General features: G+C 32.3%; 2 protein-coding genes across 2 annotated transcripts; one reads left to right on the top strand and one right to left on the bottom strand.

Annotated features, from left to right (window-relative positions):
- The first annotated feature begins 338 nt into the window (after positions 1 to 338).
- On the top strand, positions 339 to 1,011 carry LOC108338711 (uncharacterized). The gene has a single exon (XM_017575762.2). It carries the CDS (start codon positions 462 to 464, stop codon positions 837 to 839), a length of 378 nt encoding a protein of 125 aa, XP_017431251.1. The 5' UTR covers positions 339 to 461; the 3' UTR covers positions 840 to 1,011.
- A 4,616-nt stretch (positions 1,012 to 5,627) lies between these two features.
- LOC108319354 (kinesin-like protein KIN-13A) lies at positions 5,628 to 14,308 on the bottom strand. Its single transcript, XM_017550465.2, has 13 exons — positions 13,934 to 14,308; positions 13,578 to 13,843; positions 12,740 to 12,961; positions 11,687 to 11,878; positions 11,190 to 11,294; positions 10,945 to 11,022; positions 10,666 to 10,747; positions 9,743 to 9,905; positions 8,597 to 8,929; positions 7,366 to 7,584; positions 6,665 to 7,256; positions 6,512 to 6,577; positions 5,628 to 6,028 (listed from the first exon to the last, which is right to left on the bottom strand). The coding sequence occupies exons 2-13, from the start codon at positions 13,788 to 13,790 to the stop codon at positions 5,846 to 5,848; spliced, it is 2,448 nt and encodes an 815-aa protein (XP_017405954.1). The 5' UTR covers positions 13,791 to 13,843; positions 13,934 to 14,308; the 3' UTR covers positions 5,628 to 5,845.
- Between the last annotated feature and the right edge of the window lie 4,468 nt (positions 14,309 to 18,776).

Here is an 18,776-nt window from a genome sequence, read left to right as displayed (position 1 = left end):
TTTTCATTAAAACTCATGTTTCATTGATGTATAATTACAATAAAGTTGCTTTAGCTGAATAAGAAGGTTAACACAGTGTTCCTCCCACAACACGGAAAGTAAAAACATCACTTAAGTATAATTTAAAAAAAAATACCAAAAGCTATACAAACAAAATTAATTAAGTTATAAATGTTTTAAATAAATTCTATGCATATTTAAGGTTTTTTAACAAAACAACCAATGAGAAAGAAAATAATTTAATAATAATGAGTAAAATTAATAGGTGAAAGTGAAGGTAGGATTGGACATGTTTACCCCTGTGTACCGATCCAAACCAGAGTTATATTAAAGTGGAGAAGACAAAACGTAGCCACAGAAACACACTACAACTTTTGCTGCTACCTACCACTTCTACAAACCCTTCACACAAAGGGGTTTTGTAGTCATTACAATCACTAACCCATCATCGTTTCAGCGTAATGGTACCGGAAAGACAACACGGCGGTGGTGGTGGAGGAGGAGGTGCGCCCCACGGGATCCTCCTGGCGGTGGTAGTGGCAATCGTGGTCTTAGTGCCCTTTCTGGTTGGGGATCAGGGCGAGGCCATAACCGAAGCAATCTCTGAGCTTCTAAGCCCATTGGGCCTCCTCCTTCTTCCCATCCTTCTCCTTCTCACCATTCAGTTCCTCTCCTCCGACCGCGGCTCCTTTGTCTCCGCCCTCTTCTCCACCGGCGAGCCCGACACCATCCACCGGGTCAGCGGTTCCCCCGTCGGCGTCGCACTCCTCCTCCTCCTCATTCTCTTCCTCCTCTACAACCGCTTTTCCATCTTCGGTGGCGACGATTCCGATGACTGAAAATCAAATCATTTAAAAGAAAAGGTTCCCTTCGAACATTCCGGATCTGCGATGATAGTGTTGTATATGTACGTACATGTATGTACCTATTCTTTTTCAATCGAATCTATGGATTTAATTGGGATGATGGAAGTTAATTAAAGTCATAGTTGCGACATTATTGCGCTAATTACCACCTGCTCATGTTATTACACCTTTGTTTTTGCCTTTAAATTTCAGTTAAGTTAATAATGTTTTTTTTTTTTTGCGTAACTTTGTTATTGAAGCGTGCTATTTGTGGGGATCTGAATGAAAAAATGTATTGGGAAGGTGAAAAGTGACAAAGTAAGGGGCAAAGAGAAAGAGAGAGTTTGAATTTGAAAGATGGTAGTTTTTAAGGAGATATTCCGTGTCGGTGGTTTTCTTTTACTTTTCTGTGTGATTCTAAGACAGTATTTGAATGTTAAAATTAAAATTAAAATTAAAATTGAAAAATTTAAGGTAAAAACAAATAATGTGAAATTAAAAGTAATAGCAAAAAAAGGAATTGAATATAATGTAACGAAAACCAACAATAAGGACGGCATGCGCTGACCGCTTTCTCCCTTTGTTTAACGTGTGGGCACCATGGTGTGGTCCCTACTTCCCGCATGCATCATCTTTTCTAAACTATTTTCTTATTAAATTGAAATTTCAAACAGTCATTGTATATTAAATTAGTATAATTTGCTATTGAGTTGTAAATTGTAATGATTTTTAAAAATCCATTTGTACACTGTTATGGCTAAGGATATATATATATATATATATTTTATTTTATTAGTCATCCTTTTCTATGTTTATTATTACTAACTTATATCTAGTATGTCGTATATTTTTGTAAAAGTGTTTTAGTGATTTTCCAATGCATACATCAGTTAGGGATGTTTAATCTTAATTGTCGATCATGAGTTCAAATTTGAAAAGGAAATAATATTAGAAGACACAAGATTTTTGTTGTCGTTAATGGTGTAATTTTCCCAATTTCACAAGGTGGTCAAAAGGAAAAGAGTGTTGTTAAAGAGTAATTGGGTACGGATTTGTGTTGATGTGATTTTGTGAGAGTGAATCGTATTCCCTTTGAAACAAACAAAGGCTAAAAGACATTTTTTTTTATATTTTAAATTTATAATTTTGTCTATGAAAATGAATATAGTTCCACTCGAATTAATGAAGTGTTAGCATAAAATATTGTCTTCCATTCCCTTGCAAATAATTTTAGTAGTTTAATTTATACTTGAGGGTAAATAATTTTGTTATCATCAAATTGCAAATCATAATGTTTGTTTGATTTGATGGTGTAAATAGATACGATGATTGATATATAGAAATATTTTGCAAGATATGTATAGTTTTGTGGTGAAGATGATGTGAAGTATTATTAAGTTATAGAAGTGTTAAGTGACAATGTGAATCTTGGTGATAGAAAGATCCACAAAAGACGCTGACAAGTGTCTCTTTCTCATCTCATAATGTGAATTATTAGGGAGAAAATGGTTAGCACGCGTTTATTAAATTTGACGGTAAGAACAGAAAAACAAAGGAGATGAAGCATGCACATATTTAACTAACTCCTTTTTCTAAGGGTGTGTTCTTTTGAAAGAATTTGGGGGAGATGATTTGAGAGAGATGATTTGAATGGATTTGAGTAGATTTGAGGGTAATTTTTTTGTTGTTTTTTTGAGTGGATTTGTGGTTAATTGAGAGTGGATTTGAAAGTAAAGTTTGTGAGAATTAGTGTAGAATTTGATTGATGTGATAGATTTTAAAAATTTGTTTAATTGGTAGAAAATAAAAATTACCAAATTGTCCCTACTTATAAAAGTATTATAAAATGTTATTTTGTAATGTTATATTTAATTGTAAAAATGTTTATAAAGAGAAAAAAATTATGAAAAATTATTAAAATTAATGTTTAAAAATTATAAAAAATAAATTGTAGTAAAATGAATGTATTTTAAATTGTAGAATTAAATTATAATATCAATTTAGTACGAAGTGTATTTTAACTTGACAGTATTCACAACTACCTATGCTCCTCAATTTTCATAGACTCCGCTTTAGATAGTAACATCCGAAACACGAAACAATTGTTTGGATAAATCAGTATGTGGCCTCACACATGCTCAAAATTTCTAACTTGGGTGCCGCATGAAAATAGGGGTGCAATAAGCAATGGCCCCATTGAATTTATCCAACTTCCTTTTAATTCTTTTTTAAATCAACTTCTGAGAATATTTTTCAACCATTAAATTCGTTCACAAATATACAATGAGTATTTTTTTTCATCAAAAAGAATTACAAGTTCTAAATGGTCTAACTGCCCCTAATATATATTGTCACACTTGATACAACTGTTCATCCTTGTCTGCTTATGTTTTCCTGCAATCTTCTTTTCAAAAATGGAAACTTGGCCCTTGGCCCCAAATACAAAGTTCGACAAATTCATATCAGGGCAGTCTTTTCTTGCAGCACATGTAAAAGAAATTCCTATTTTAGTTATAGAATCTGCAAGTTATTTTTTTTTTCATTTTCGGATAACTATTTTTTTTTTAGATTGTAGAATCCAAAAACCATTCAGATTGGAGATTGGAGGCAACTCCTTACAAGGAATCTGCCTCCATGACTGGTTGGGTTCTCCATTGCTCAGAGAAACAATCCAAATATGGTGCCTACTTGAGAGAACCACGACAAAAAAACAACTGCAAACAACAATGGACGACAACGGTAGACATCGGGTTCTATAGACGAGAAGAACATGAAAAAGTATTTATCAAAGAATAAAGAGATGGTGGTCAACAACGGTCCACACAAGACAGCAGTGAAAATTATCAGTGGCCGATAGTGAACGTAGAGCAGTAACCAAATAAAGCAGATGCGGGAGGGGTCTGTAATCGGTTACCACAAGCTGTAACCGATTACAGAAATGCAAAGAATCTTCACAACACTTTAACCGCAAACCGATAGCTGTAACCGGTTACCCACTCTTCATCATCTTCTCAAACACGCCCATCCACTTTCTTCATCTTCAAGAACCACCTGCTGCATTCCACCAACACGCACAACGTCCTTCTTCCTCCTCCTCTACATCCCTGCAAATCAAAACCAACAATATGTGCTTCGATAAACGATTTTGGTATGTTACTAACCTAACCACTTTGTGTTCTTCGTCTCAGCAAAACCTTCTTCTCTTCCTCGTCTCAACTTACACAGCGGAGCACTCTCTCTTCGCACACACCTTACAACACTATCAAGCAATGTAGTAAGCTTCTTACCACTCAATAAATAACATCAGTTACCCACAACCAACCACATATCAATTCCCACCAACGGGTCGATGGCACAATGTATTTACTGCACTTTCACTGTGTGTGGATGCAGGAATCTTTCCTGTTGAATGCCTGTATGAAACACCGTATAGCTCAGGAATATTTCAGTGCCCACGCCCCATGCCAAGCTAAGCATTCTCGTGTAGTGTAAAGCAAACTGGTGACTGTTTTCTATTTCTTTAATATATACCCCTTCACCATGTAATCGGTTATCGTTCATGTAATCGGTTATTTATTTGGTGCACTGTGCTATGGAATTGGTATTCATCTGCATATTTACTTATGTGGAATTTAATATAAAGGTCGGGGCACACACGACATTTATCCTAAAATTAGTGCAAATCTTCTCACTTCCGCAGGTGATCAAAAATGGATGAATCCCGCAAATCCGTCCGCGTTTTTCCTCGCCAATCCTCTCATACGAACACGACGTAACCTTCAATTTTTCGCTCTGTAATTCGCATGAACAGTGAATTCAGTTCATGCGAACACATCTAAAGGACTAATTGACATTGTAAAATATGTCAGATTGCAAGCACGTGTCATCACTAGTCACTTGTCATGATAAGATGATTGATTTTAGGATGCAAATAAATAAATGAGCTACAACTCAAGTTTAACCTGATTTTTTTTTTTTGTAATTTAGTTTGTTTTTTTATAGTTTGCTTAAAGATTATCTCATGTCAATATTTAAATATGTCAGCAGACTTATAGTTAAATAGGGCCGAAGGCTAAAGAGTATATCGTTGAAAAAAATCATTAGATTTAAAATCTTAGAAGTTAACACATGTATCACATGACATTAGATACAATTAAAGGCGCAAAAAGATAAACATATCGCATTTTGTAACAATCCCTTTCAAGTAAGGACATGATACTTGTTAGGCCATGATATAATATTGCATACTTCTATTAAATAGATATTAACTAAAAAATAACAACCAATTAAGTCTATACTATCTTTATCGACCTTTTCAAAGTTTTGACACGTGGGAAACACAATATTTAATTTCTTATACATTTAGATTAAAATATTCTCAATTTTCATCTCCTCCACTCTTCTATTAAGTAAAATCCATAAAAGCTCTAAATCATAGTCGCATTTTATTCGTTGGACCGATTTCAATAAAAAAAACACATCGAATTTAACGAATAAAAGACAAAAAAAGAGCATTACAAAATAATACACTTTTCTTGTACATCGTAATCAAATTAGAATTGTTATTGAAAAATTGTATTCACCGAAAAAATGTGAAATTTAATTTCTTGGATTCTTTTGAAAAAAACTCAATCTGCACTAATTTTATACTTCTCTGAAGAATACATTAATCGTTTTAAAAACTGGAAATGGCAATTGATAACATGGTCTGAAAGATCACACGTTTGAACAGTGATTATAATAGTTAGGCTTTTTTATATGGCAGTAACAGACTAAACGGTAGAATGAAAATAAAAAATAATATACAGTTGAATCCAATTTAACAGGTTATCACACAAGAGAGAAATATACATTTGAGCAAATTTAATTTGAATACCCAACAAAAGATCCATTTTTTTTTTTGTAAAATGAAAAAAAAAACCTTTAAAACTATATTGCCAGGAAACGCGAGAGCAATTACATGATGATTGAGATGAGGAGTGAAGAGAAAGCGAGTGTCTTTAACGGGGTACTCTTTTTCTACTCAGTATCTCTTGTTCTTTTAGTCGATGTTGGAACCTTGCGAGGCGAGCTTGAAGACTCACCAGGCTAGCTGCTTTGCGAGAAAGCACAAAACTCAACTGAGTTACATAGTTGTCAATTAGACTTCCTGGCTGGTCCACTTCTGCCAATAGTTTCATTTCCTAACAACCAAAACCAATACCACTGTAAGCTCCAACAAACAACTACTATGCAAAAACAAAGTTTTACTTATTTTCTTGACATTACTAAGAATCAGATATAACACCTAAAAACAAAATTGAGGTAGGTACAGGTTAAGTGAGTGAGATATTTGAATAACAATAGTTACACTACGCAGTTAATAGAGCATGTACCCACGATGACTCAACTACTCCTGTATAGACGAAAACAACATGCAAAACATCATATCATATTGGACCATTCCTAAGAACCCTACCACCTTTCAAAAATTTTGTGCTATCAAACATTGAACACATGCATAAGCTTTTTGTACCAATGTGCAGGTATGAAAATACAGAAAGCAAATTGACGGATGTCAAGTGCAATGAAAAAACTCAAGCCCTGAAGTTTATCTAACAAAAATAAATTAGAAATTGAATTTGACAATGTTATCGAGAAGCTAAAGAAAAATTTGCCTAACTTACTTCACGAACAATCTCCATTGTGTCCTCAATTTCTTTCCTATGAGCAGCAATTAGTGCTTCTTCCTCCTGCAGAAGCATAAATTAAACAGATACTCAAAAGTGTTACAGTAAATTTTTAAACGGAAAGAGGATGGCTCCAAACATTTGACAAACCTGAAGTATTGCGCTGATATTCACGTCAGAAGAGGATTCTGTTTCAGACTGCCCCGATCCAGTGCTAACTGTGTTATAATTTCCTGTGTTCTGCTGCTTGGAGCTTGTGGTGTTATTAGAACCATTGGAATCCCTTTTTACCCAATTTATAGATCTTTCGGGTTTCTCCTCCTTAGTTCCTTTTCTGCGTGGAGGAGACACCCTTTGCACTTTCTCATCTGTAACATTTAGGGAATAAGAGTTCATCTTTTGATTGGTAGAATCACCGTAAGAATTCTTTACTTCAAACCTTTCCCTGTCCATTGGAGCAGAAGCCAGGCTTTTATCTTCTCGCCCATTGTATGAATAACTAGAAGAGAAACTTGATAGTTGTTTGTCAACATCAGTGGAAGAGCTGTAGAAAGAACTTTCCTTTTCTACAGCTTTTCTGCCCAAGTCCGTTGCTTTTATCTCTTGACGCTGACCATTAAAATCCTCTGTACCCATGCTAGCAAGAAGTGAAGATGTGGGTGAAGCCTCTTTATTGACTGGTGGAACTGGATTTGGGGCCTGGTCCTTCCGAGGATTTCCACTCTTGGATAGACTTTTAACTCTGTTCATATAGGACAAAAATGGTTAATATCTAAAAACATGGGAGCGTACGAAAAAGTGCACCTGGTTATGAGCATAGTCTTCTTAATTTACAGTTGCAAAACACATACCGGTCTGCATATCTCAAGGTATTAAGTGTGTGTTCACAAGACCCAGCATTTGGGGATATACAAGAGATCATAACAGTTTTTGAATTTCCAACAAAGGAGTCACGGAGCACTTCCGTAAGTTTGCTTCCCCGAAAAGGAATATGGATCTGATCATTGTCCAAAGCACGGATGCACTCCTTCAAAGCCAAAAGACTCTTGTTGATTTCAGCACCTTCGATCCTGCAGTAGTGATATAATTAGTGCCAAAGTGGAGATTGGCTACTACAAGACACAAAGCAGGGATAGAAAGGAACTCAAGGAAGCCAACCATGACCAATCAAACCATGTTTTGCAGCAGTTACATGAAAATAACATCACACTATAAATTAAACAACAAACGAACACACTTGGAAATTTCACATTTATTTACAAAGTAGATGTGGCAATTGCATCCCTTTGTTGCATCCATTTTCCAATCCACCCATGTATGAATCCAACTAATTTGCCCATTCATTGGCATAAAAAATTAATGGAATAAATCAATAATTATTACTATATGATTCACAGACAATCCATCATATTTTTAAACAATGGACCGAGATATTGGATCAATGATTGCCATAGGAGCAAACGCCCACTGAGGGTCCCTTTGAAAACAAAACTCATCAGGACAGAAATTTAGTTGACCAGAAAAAGAAATAATTCATTTTTAAATAGATGAAGTGGATTCATCCGTGAAAAATATGAATGGATAGGTAAGATTTTTACTTTTTATAAATGAGTAGATTAATATTTTTAATATATTGTTAACATACCATAAATGAAATAATAGTTTATTTTTTCCGATCATTTTAATCCACTGCAAATTTATCCAAAACATCCATTTTATTGAAAAGTAGTAATAGATGATTAAAATCATTTGTGCAACTAATATAGTCCCTAAGTATATTATAGTAAATATAGTTGCAACTTTGGATACATAATAAATTGAAATTTCAATTTTATTACAAGTTGACAATATCCTAATACATGCAAAGTAGCTACAAAACAGGTTATGAAATAAACCAAAACAAGCTGGCTCCATTAGCTTTGTCAACTAGAGAACAGTTTATATGTCCTGCTCTTATCATTTTAAATATAGTAAAGAAAGGAGTCGATAAATGAAGTTCTCAAAAGTAAGACGTAACAAGCGCATATAACTTTAAACAAGCAGATGGTTTATGCAAAGAAGATAATTTTAATGGTAAAGTACCTTGTTTGACGGTCATTGTCAGTAGTATCAGCACCTCTTTCACTTCCAGCAAGATCAATAAAAGATATCTTCCCCACAACCTTCCCACTTTTTGCCTCATTTCCATCATTATTGTTCCGCTTACTCTCTTTTATCTCATTGTGCCTCTTTACAACCAGTTGCAAGATAGCATGGGACCTGGAGGACTCCTCATTTGCACCAGTTGACCCCGTACTTCTGGATGCATTCCCCTTTTCAATGAATTCTTTGACAATCTGTACATCAGACACTTCAAATTCTTGCAGTCCTACAATACACACTTGCTGCCGTCCATCTTCTCTCATGCAGAGTTTTCTGTTCAAATCAAATCAAACACAGCCACTCAGTAATCTATATAAACAGATTGTTGTACTTCCAAGCAGATATAACATGCAAGGTGATAGCAGTAAACAAAACAAAAAATATGCGTATTAACTGGTTACGTATGTGTAAAATCCATAACCCCCCTCCAAAAAAAAAAGAAAAAGAAAAAAAATCAAATCCATTGTTAGTATGGGATGAAGTTTATGTTCCCTGGGAAAATCTAAAGTAATACCCTTGACAGTCGAGACTTGCCATAAATTTATTATTATTTAAAAATTTAAACACAAATCCAGTGCATTATGAATACGCTGTCCACACTTCATGTTTTTAGTGGGGACTTTGTATCACGAGAAGCTATTTCAATTTCTGAAAAATTATTCCCGAGAATATGAACTTAGGAATATACCATTCTCACGTTTGTTATAAAGCTTAAGAAATAATTTACCCAGCATAAATGATTCCCATATGCATATTCAGCATATGTCTTTCATTCCCATGATGCGGTGGGAATCTTGAAGTTACATAAATTCCAACTTGTATTTACTTTCCAACTTCTACTTTTTTTGTCTATCGTTTGAATTTTGAAGAATATTACTGGGAGGAATATTAAATCTTAACCAAACATGCTTTGATGTTTACCCAGACATATTACTTCGAATGGAATTATCTATCTAGAAATAAACTCCACCTAAAAACACAATCTTCCAGTTAAGACCCAGATCACAAATACAAAGCATTCATACCAAAGGTAAATTAATGTCTGAAGGACAAATACACCAAAACACACAAGAAAGAAGTACCCACTTTCTTTCACTAAGAAGATCAAAAAGTTTTCCACCATATATCTCGAAGTAGCTAAGCCACAATTTAAATCTCTGGTTTCGATATGCTGGTCGATGCAACTGTCTAACAAGGTCTTCAGCAGCTCTGAGCGGCAACGGTTGCATTGTGTATGTTTTGCCACTTCCTGAAAGTAAAACACTATTAGCCAAAACATAAAGCGGTTTGATTCATTTAAACCTTCAATTATTTGTGTAATGGCATCTATTATTATTACAAATATTCATCTTCCTCTAGGCCAAGGTCATCAGTCATCTCCAACTCCAGGCAACGACAAGCCAAGTCTTTTCTCACAAGGTGGAGTCACCTACAATACATAAATCAAATGATGTGCTACCCTCCATCTCATCTACTCTCCTAAGTCCTAACTAGGGCCTACATTGAATTTTTCCACATATTCCAAACCATGCAAAGCAAGATTCTATGATTATTTGCACAATAGCCTCCAACTCTTGGCCAGTTTCCACAAAATGAACACGTCATGGCTATTTTGGAATGTTAAATATACAGGATGGATTTCACAAGAAATGAATTGACTCCTCATTTCCACAACCAATCAAGAACCATTCAAAAAAACTAAAATATATGAAAAACCAGTAAGCAAAATATATAAATAAAAGGCCTGGAAATATTTTTGAGATGTTAAATGCATTCGCCTATAATTCACAGACTTGAGAAGAACAATACTAGAAAGTAAAAGAAAAGTATGGAAGCCCTATGCTGCCTATGCTTGGCTACTAATACAATAAAGACCCATCAAGTACACACACACTCAAACAAAACACATACTTGGAAATATTGAGAAGAAAAAGTATGGAAAGTAATATTGGATGGTGGTTATTTTTTGGTAAAAGCATCGTTTGAACAGAGAACAACAAATTTCTTACCTGTCTGACCATAAGCAAAACAAGTAGCTTTGGTTCTCTCAAAAATTGTAGGAATTATTGGTTCAACTGTAACTCGATATACCTGTCATTGCAAAGCAGCAACCACACCTTAGATTAACAGATCATGAATCAAGACCAAGACAGAGGCAAGAACTCACAGTTCCATAAATACCAACAGCAAAGAAGACAGAATGGTGATGTTATAGCTACTGAGGAAAAAACGATCATTAAAATAAGAAACTGCAAAAAGATTCAATATTTGTTAAGGAGCTGGCTTACTTCGTCATTGGTAACATTCTCGTCAAGAACAGCATCAAAACAGAACTCATGCTTCTCCACATAAGCTGTCAAATCCACCTTTTACATGACAAGAACAAACAATTAGATCTTTAAACAGTTAGTAAGAACAAGAATAGCAAACTAAAATAAAATACAATAATTAGTTATAAATAATTCAACCTTTGAACTGATATAGTAATAAATGGTAAACCAATAACTAGTGTTTCAATTTAACATAAACAAACCTTTAGTTTTGGTTCATGGACTGTCAAATATGCACTGTCATATGCAGTTACAATGTCATCCTCCTTCTTAGCAAGCTCCTTCTTATTTAAAGGTCTTTTGCGTACCTAGGACATGCATTGGAAGTAAATGCCTAAAATAAATAGCAATGACAATTACAAATTTCCCTTAAATATTACTGAATCCATAATTAAAATCACATGTTAACTTAAGAATGAAAAGTTCAAAATGCTTTAGGGAACTAATAAAACGCAATTAATAATGAAAGATGCATTTTACTCACAAGTTTCTTTTCCAAATGATGACTTTTAGTGAATTGTTCAGATAGTTTGGGAAAAATGGTGATAATGGACAATGGACGAAAAATGTAATTCAAAATTCATTGCTCACTTATGACAATGGAAACATAAGAAAACCATAACTTTACATGTTTTAAAGTGCAGGGAAGAAGCAACGGATAAATGTGTCAGGCTACTTATTTCTAGAAATATTGACATACCACAACTTTAATCTTAGCAACATTATTTTCTCTTGTATTATTCTCTTTTTCATTTGTAGGTACAAAAACTGATGCACCAACATCTGCTTCTCCTCTTTCCTGCTTTCTGCTAATTGGATTGAAGTCATCTTCAAAAGCTCTAGCACCTCCAGGCATAAAGGGTGATGGCTCAAAGGGTTCTGAAATAACATGCTGAGGAGAAGAAAAAAATCAGACAATAAAACCTATGCATGTACAGATACTTGTACTGAAAATGCACGAAATTTAAGGAAATTGTTGCAATATAAGGGATCAATGAGAATAAACATGCACAATCAAAAGGTACTGAAACTCAAACAGAATACTAATGGTTAAACATGCCTGTTCTCATACTTAAAATTCATAATTCGAACTTTACTACAATTTGACTGCCTATATTTGTATCATAAGATGAAACTCAAATGACTATGTATCTTAAGATACATGTAAAAATCTTTAAAAAATTGTATCATCAATATGATATGGTTAAAAATTCATTGCTTTTTTTTCTTAAATTTCTTTCACCAATTCTGGCACAATAAAAGTTGAAAAGTTATATAATCTTTCTTTACAAACTCATATAGCTAGTAATTTTGCTTCACAAGTTTTGTGGTTAAGTTGTTTTGTCCATTTGTAGTTTATAATTATAATATTGAGCACCACATATAATCTATAATCATTATGATACATTTGAAGTAATTCAAAGATAAAGAAATAGTTTTCCAATTCACAATTTGAATCTCGATTTGATAACTTCATTCAGACATTCAAACCTATGACTATTGCCTAAATAATTCTGCTTATATAACCAAGATTCTTCACCATCGCCAAACAAAAAGTTGCATTACACCTTAATAAAAATTTGTTAAACTTATCATGAAAACTAATAGTGATGATATTAGGTTAATATTCGTACATGGAAGACAACTTTACACATAAAAAAAAATTATCCCAGCAAATGTGTAGAAAAGGAATCAAACTGAAGTTAGCTTGTTTAACCGAATGAACTGGAAACCACCATATGGTGAATCGTACCTCGGACAAAAGCTCTGTATCATCCATAGCGTGAAGATCCAGAAGCCCGGCTCCAAAATCTCCCCTGAAGTCTGGAGAATAAAACCCATCTGATACCGTCGCTCCACTTAAATTTTGGGAAGTGGGCGTATATGGCTCAGAACCAGATTCCCCGTTAAAATTGAGGTTTCTCATTAACTTAAAAAGCCTCTGCTTTTCTTCTGCAGACTGCGCTCCATAACCCTACGGCAATATCATGTTCACTTAGTCATCTCATAGAGTACCATCATAAGCAACAATACGAAAAACAAACAACATTTAGCCTGTTCAAGTTCAACCGTAGGCAATGTAAGTTTCTAAAAAATATATAGAACAGAGGTACACGCTAATTATCCCACAAAAACACAGGACAGTTCAAAAACTTCAAATAGGAATGGTAGTCAGGTGTTTAAAAAATTTTAACACAAAAATGCATTCTAAACCCTAAAGGTACTATGAATTTGGGATAAGCACAATAAACTATACACCCTTCCTTTGGAAAGGACAATATAATATTACTCATACAATAATACACAAATAAAGCAAGTGAATAATAGAAGAAAAATGGAAGGTTAAAAAATAATTTAGATATTCATGATTATCCCAACAAACCAAATTGTCTAAACAGAACACCAAACGACCAAGTTACGACACTATATACAGCTCCAACATGAAAGAAGTTGCAGGAGAGGGAAAGTAAAAGAGACGGTAAATTAATAAATTGGCATTCAGAATTCTTAAAGAAAGAAAGCGGAGAAGTAACAAGTAGTTTAGAAACGAAAACCTAACAGAGTTGTTATCTAAGAGAGACGATAAATACCTGCATAAGAAGATTGGGAAGGAGGCGTTGATCGATACCAGTGGAAGCCAGTGGAGAGGCCAGATGCTGCAAGCCGGCGGATTGTAACCAGCGCGCCATGACCGCGTCGCCGGCATCGGTAGCCGGCCCCGCCGCATTATGGAGAGATCCGGCGCCGGCGTGGTCATACAGAGCAGTGGCCGCTGCATTGCTCTGCTGCATCTGGCCACCCATGTGGCGCTGCGACCGTCTTTGGGGCGCCAATTTTCAAGATCTGTTTTGACAAACTTCGCAACAAACACATACGCCAGAATTCAAATTCGAAAACCGCCACAATAAGATATCACCGAAAAAAGAAAAGCATCAGGAACACTTACGAGAAGGAGAGAATTTGAATCCAAAGAAGAACATGAAAGTGTGAGTGAAAGGACGGAATTCAGAAATCAACGAAGCGTGGAATTCGAGTGAATGGAGTTATTGAGGAACGAAGAATGCAGCGGGCGAGGGAGTGGAGAATCGAGATCTGCGCTGCGAAATGGGGATTGGCAATGGCGGATTGTGATTCAGATCTGAAAGTGGTGGAAAATACGAAAACGAAACCCCTGAACGGTGGGGAAGCGTTGCTTCTAATGTTCTGTTAGATGTTGTTGTGCGAGTGAAGAAAATGGAATGATGGCGGAAAAAGAGAGAGAAATTGAAGCGAGGATGAAAGAGTAGGCGTGGATGATGTGATATACTTCGACAAAAACAGAGGTATACGTCAATGAAAATTTACGGATAACAATCACATAATCAAATAGTCAAATATTATATAATATTATTTTCCAATATTATTAAAACGGCTACACGAAATCATTTTTTTTTTCATTAACACTAATGTATACTCCTCTTTTATACATTATACAAACATATTGAAAGTTTGAAATAAATCTGTTTCATGTTTGCATCTAAAAAGATGTGTCAAACAAGTTGACACCATATTCGATGAGACTTGAAAGCTGAGTTAAATATTTAAACCGAAATCCAAATATCCCAAATAGTAATAAAAAGTAAATTTAAGTTTAACTTACATATTTGATGATTTTATTTTTTTTAATTGGATTCAGAATGTTTTAAAAAAAAATATTTTTCTGATTGAATAAAATTTTGAAATATTTTTTTTTATATTGCGATTAGTTCAGGTTGAGAAAAAAAATTCCAAAAATAGTACATTATCGAGTAATATATTAATGTCAACGAACTAAAAAGTAATTCAATGCAAAAGGACAATAATAAATTAAGAAGGTCTTTTCACCTTTTCATATGTTTTTTTTTTCTTGTTTTAGTTATAAGCTTCTTCTTTTTTGTCCCCTAAACTAAAGTGTATAAACTGCCTTTAAATTAGTTATTGCTGGTGTCAAAAAATAAAATGGTGATTTAAAATATGTTGCTCTGAAATATATTAAATGCGTATTTTAGTAATATTATTTAGAATTTCATACATTCTATTTTTACACAGTTTTAGTAAAAGAAAGTATATACGAATATTGTCTTAAAGCAGAAATATGTAAGGTTATGTTGATGCCAATTGGCAAACACGTGGCTCATAATGAATGGGTAAAGCTGAAAGGAACAAAAATTGCACATGCGTTAGTATTAGACATCCTGAATCAATTAACTCTCAAAAAAAACAGAGAAAATGGCATTTTGGAGTGTTTCTTTATACTGAATTTTTCATCCAAAATATCTATATAAAATATGTTATGTGGCTTGTTATAAAACGACTACTTATTAAAAATTAAAAAATTATATGACATTTCTTTTATGACACTCTTGGATAATTTAAAATATTTTAAAAAATATTTTTGTACAATACGATTCAAATTTTCCACTTATGAGATGATTATGAGATAAGACAAATGTTAACATTCTCTTAATCACATGGTTAAACTTTTACAAACTTTTGTTAAACACGATATCTAAAGGCGTTAGTATATATTTGATTAAGTAAAATCATTATGGTAATCTAAATTACGATACTAACAATATAAATCAACAACAACTAGATATAATTAATTAGGTCTTAAAAGCTTAATATGTATGAGAGGTAAGTATTATGTTAACTTTTATAACCTTTATTACCATTAAAAAAATGGATAACAATCAAGAAAAAAAATACAGATAAATTATTAAAGGAATTCAATAATTACAAAGATCATCTTATTCTAATAATAACACATCTATTCTTTGAGTTTTTTTCTCTTTGAAAATGTTTGAATTTTAAATATCTCTATCTCAAATTACCTAATATAGTGACAAATTAAATTTTTTAACCATTGTACGATGGACAAAAAGACCCACAACCTATTTCAAAATACTATGATTAACACAGAGCTTGTTGCATTGCTAATTAATTAACTACACATGATAATTAATAAATGCCACAACCAACACGAGTTTCCTTTGTGTGGGTACTTTACCTTCATTAATATAACTTTATTTTGTAATAAAACATGTGTGGCTATTTCTAGCATGGAAACTGTATTTTCTAAATTTTGATTCAATTTCAACAGATAAAAAAAGAGAGTGTGAAAATGGTGGTTTTGGCCTCATTGTGAATTAGGGTTATTTCTTAAACAAAAACCGAAAACCCTTTTGAAATGATAGCAAACATGGCATATCTTGGGATTCACTTCTTAAGTATTTGCTTTGGCACGAAGCATGAGAGATTAATTAAAAAGATTAATTTTGTTGGGTATAAATAAAATTGTACATCAAATAAAATAAGAGATGGACATAAGTTTATATATACATAAAATATCTTCATTGACAAAAAATCTTTTAAAGTAGTACCAAAAATAAAAACGAATAATATCTTATTAGTGTTAAACCTCCGTACAAATTTGACTAAAGCTTAATCTTTTTGTTTTCTTGTTTTTAATTTCACCAAAGTAGCTCTACCATCTTTTCTAAACATATACGTCCAATTTGAGTATGTTTCAATAATTGAAGTTGATAACATGACTCTCTTTTACGTCTTTTTCAGACGCATATCTTACGTTTTTTTCTATTTCACGTGACTTTCTTAATAACCTTGTCTCACTGTCACGTTAATAATTTACTGGATGTTATTCATTCCATTAATGACTTGAAAAGGATCATACCATTATCTTTTTTAGCTTGTTAACACGTCTTGTCTGGAATATATGTAAGCCACCAAATATACCACCAAAAAAATGTAAAATTATTAAAATTTATATTAATAAATTTAATTATATATTTAAAATACATAATGTACGACATAATAAATAAGCTTTCATTACTAATTCTAGCGATCAGAAATTAATAGAGGTGTGTGTACTTTGTTTTAAGAAGCGTACGAGCTTCATAGAAAAGAAAATTAAAACCACTCCATAGAATAACAACAAATAAATATAAAAACATACATACAAAATTAATGAAACTATAAAAGACTGATCAAATAATTTAAACATTTTTTGTTTATATTTTAACGCTTACAGTACATACTTATAAACTATTTTATTTGAACAGAATAAATTAAGGACATTTTAAACAAAGATTGAATGCATATTTATACTTTTATGCTCAGAAATAATTTTCCTTCTTAGGTTTAGAGATGATAAAGTAATTAGCAACATGCCTAATCCGTCATGTTTTATTGATTTAATTTACATCCTTAAATTCACCAATCTTCCAAATCTATTTTACATATCTTGTCCTGCATTAAATATTACTATATTTTTCGTATTTATGTTATCCTTTTTCAACAATTATTTCACGAAGCTTTACAAAATTAACATAAAATTCATTTCTTACAATTTTTTCTATACAAAATATAAAGAGAAAGTTATAGAAAAATTTTCTAATAACAAAATGGAAATTCTGTCCGTTGATTTTTTTTTTATTATCTTTATTTCTAAATGTTCAACTTATAGTTGTCTTTTTCATTTTCATTTTATCTTGGTGTGAGAAGAGAAATCATAGGAGAATTTATCTTAAGAAGTCTCGCATTAGTAAAAACTTATCTTGGATTTTTCTTTTTTGTATAAAAGGAGATTAATGTTTTCTTAATTATGATCACATCTCAAAATACCTTCCGTTTATTTTTTATTTTTTGCTTTGTTGTTTGAAATAAAAACCGAGAGAAGACTAAGGTTAAATTTTCCTTGTATTTATTTTTTCTATTTTCAAAAGAGATGTTATTATTTGTTTTCTTCTTGGAACTAGAGAGAATGTATATAATTTTCTTTATTTTAATAAAATTACATTCTTTGTCTTGTTTTATTCCTTCTATTTTCATTTTTTATTTTAATTGTGAGTATTTTTTATTTTGATTCCCAAAATCTAGAAGAATAACACATAATAAAATCATACTACCTTCAAATAATAATTATCCCACCTAATAAAATTATTAATTTGCAAATCAATTATTCTATATATAAATTGATAGTATTATATGAATAGTTCACTTAAAAACGTATTTATATTTAGAGTCTTATATGGTCTATCAAATAGAAATTTATCTAATAAAAGAATTTCAAAGAAGAAAGATACTAATAAGAAAAAAAGAAAAAAAGAAGATGGAATGTGTGTGGGTCTAGGGGTTAAGCTTTAGTTTGAAAGAAGATGAATTAATAATAAATTAAAGGCAATACGTCAACTTTGATTGTGTTGATTGATTCAGTGTCAAACCTTGCCATTCCAACAGTTTCTAATATGTAATCACCAAATAAACTCCTCTGTTCCTCCAAATATATATATATATATATATATATATATATATATATATATATATATATATATATCAGTTATAATACATATAACAGTTTTCACATCAGATTTTAAATTTAGTATATAAAATACATGTTTACGATAATAATACAAAATTATTTTCACTTATTTTCATTGTTTCATTATTGTCTTTCAATATTTTATTTGTAAGAGTCTCTTGTCGGATTCTATGCTTACTTATAAAAATTATATAAATTATATGATAATTGTAGGTAAAAATTATATTCACAAAAATACACAGTTGAATATTGTCTATAATTCCAACAATAAAATATTTAACAATTTCAATCAATATCTAACATATTATATCATCTTCATAATATACAAAATCAATAAAACAATTAATTTTATTTTACCCATAATATTTATCATACACCCTTCAATTAACAATTCAATAACAATCACCAAATACTTATATAATACAGTCCT

This window comes from Vigna angularis, chromosome 1 (assembly GCF_016808095.1).
Source record: "Vigna angularis cultivar LongXiaoDou No.4 chromosome 1, ASM1680809v1, whole genome shotgun sequence".
NCBI classification, from domain to species: Eukaryota; Viridiplantae; Streptophyta; class Magnoliopsida; order Fabales; family Fabaceae; genus Vigna; species Vigna angularis.
Note: the sequence above shows the minus strand (reverse complement) of the source record. Positions and strands in the feature narration are given on the sequence as shown.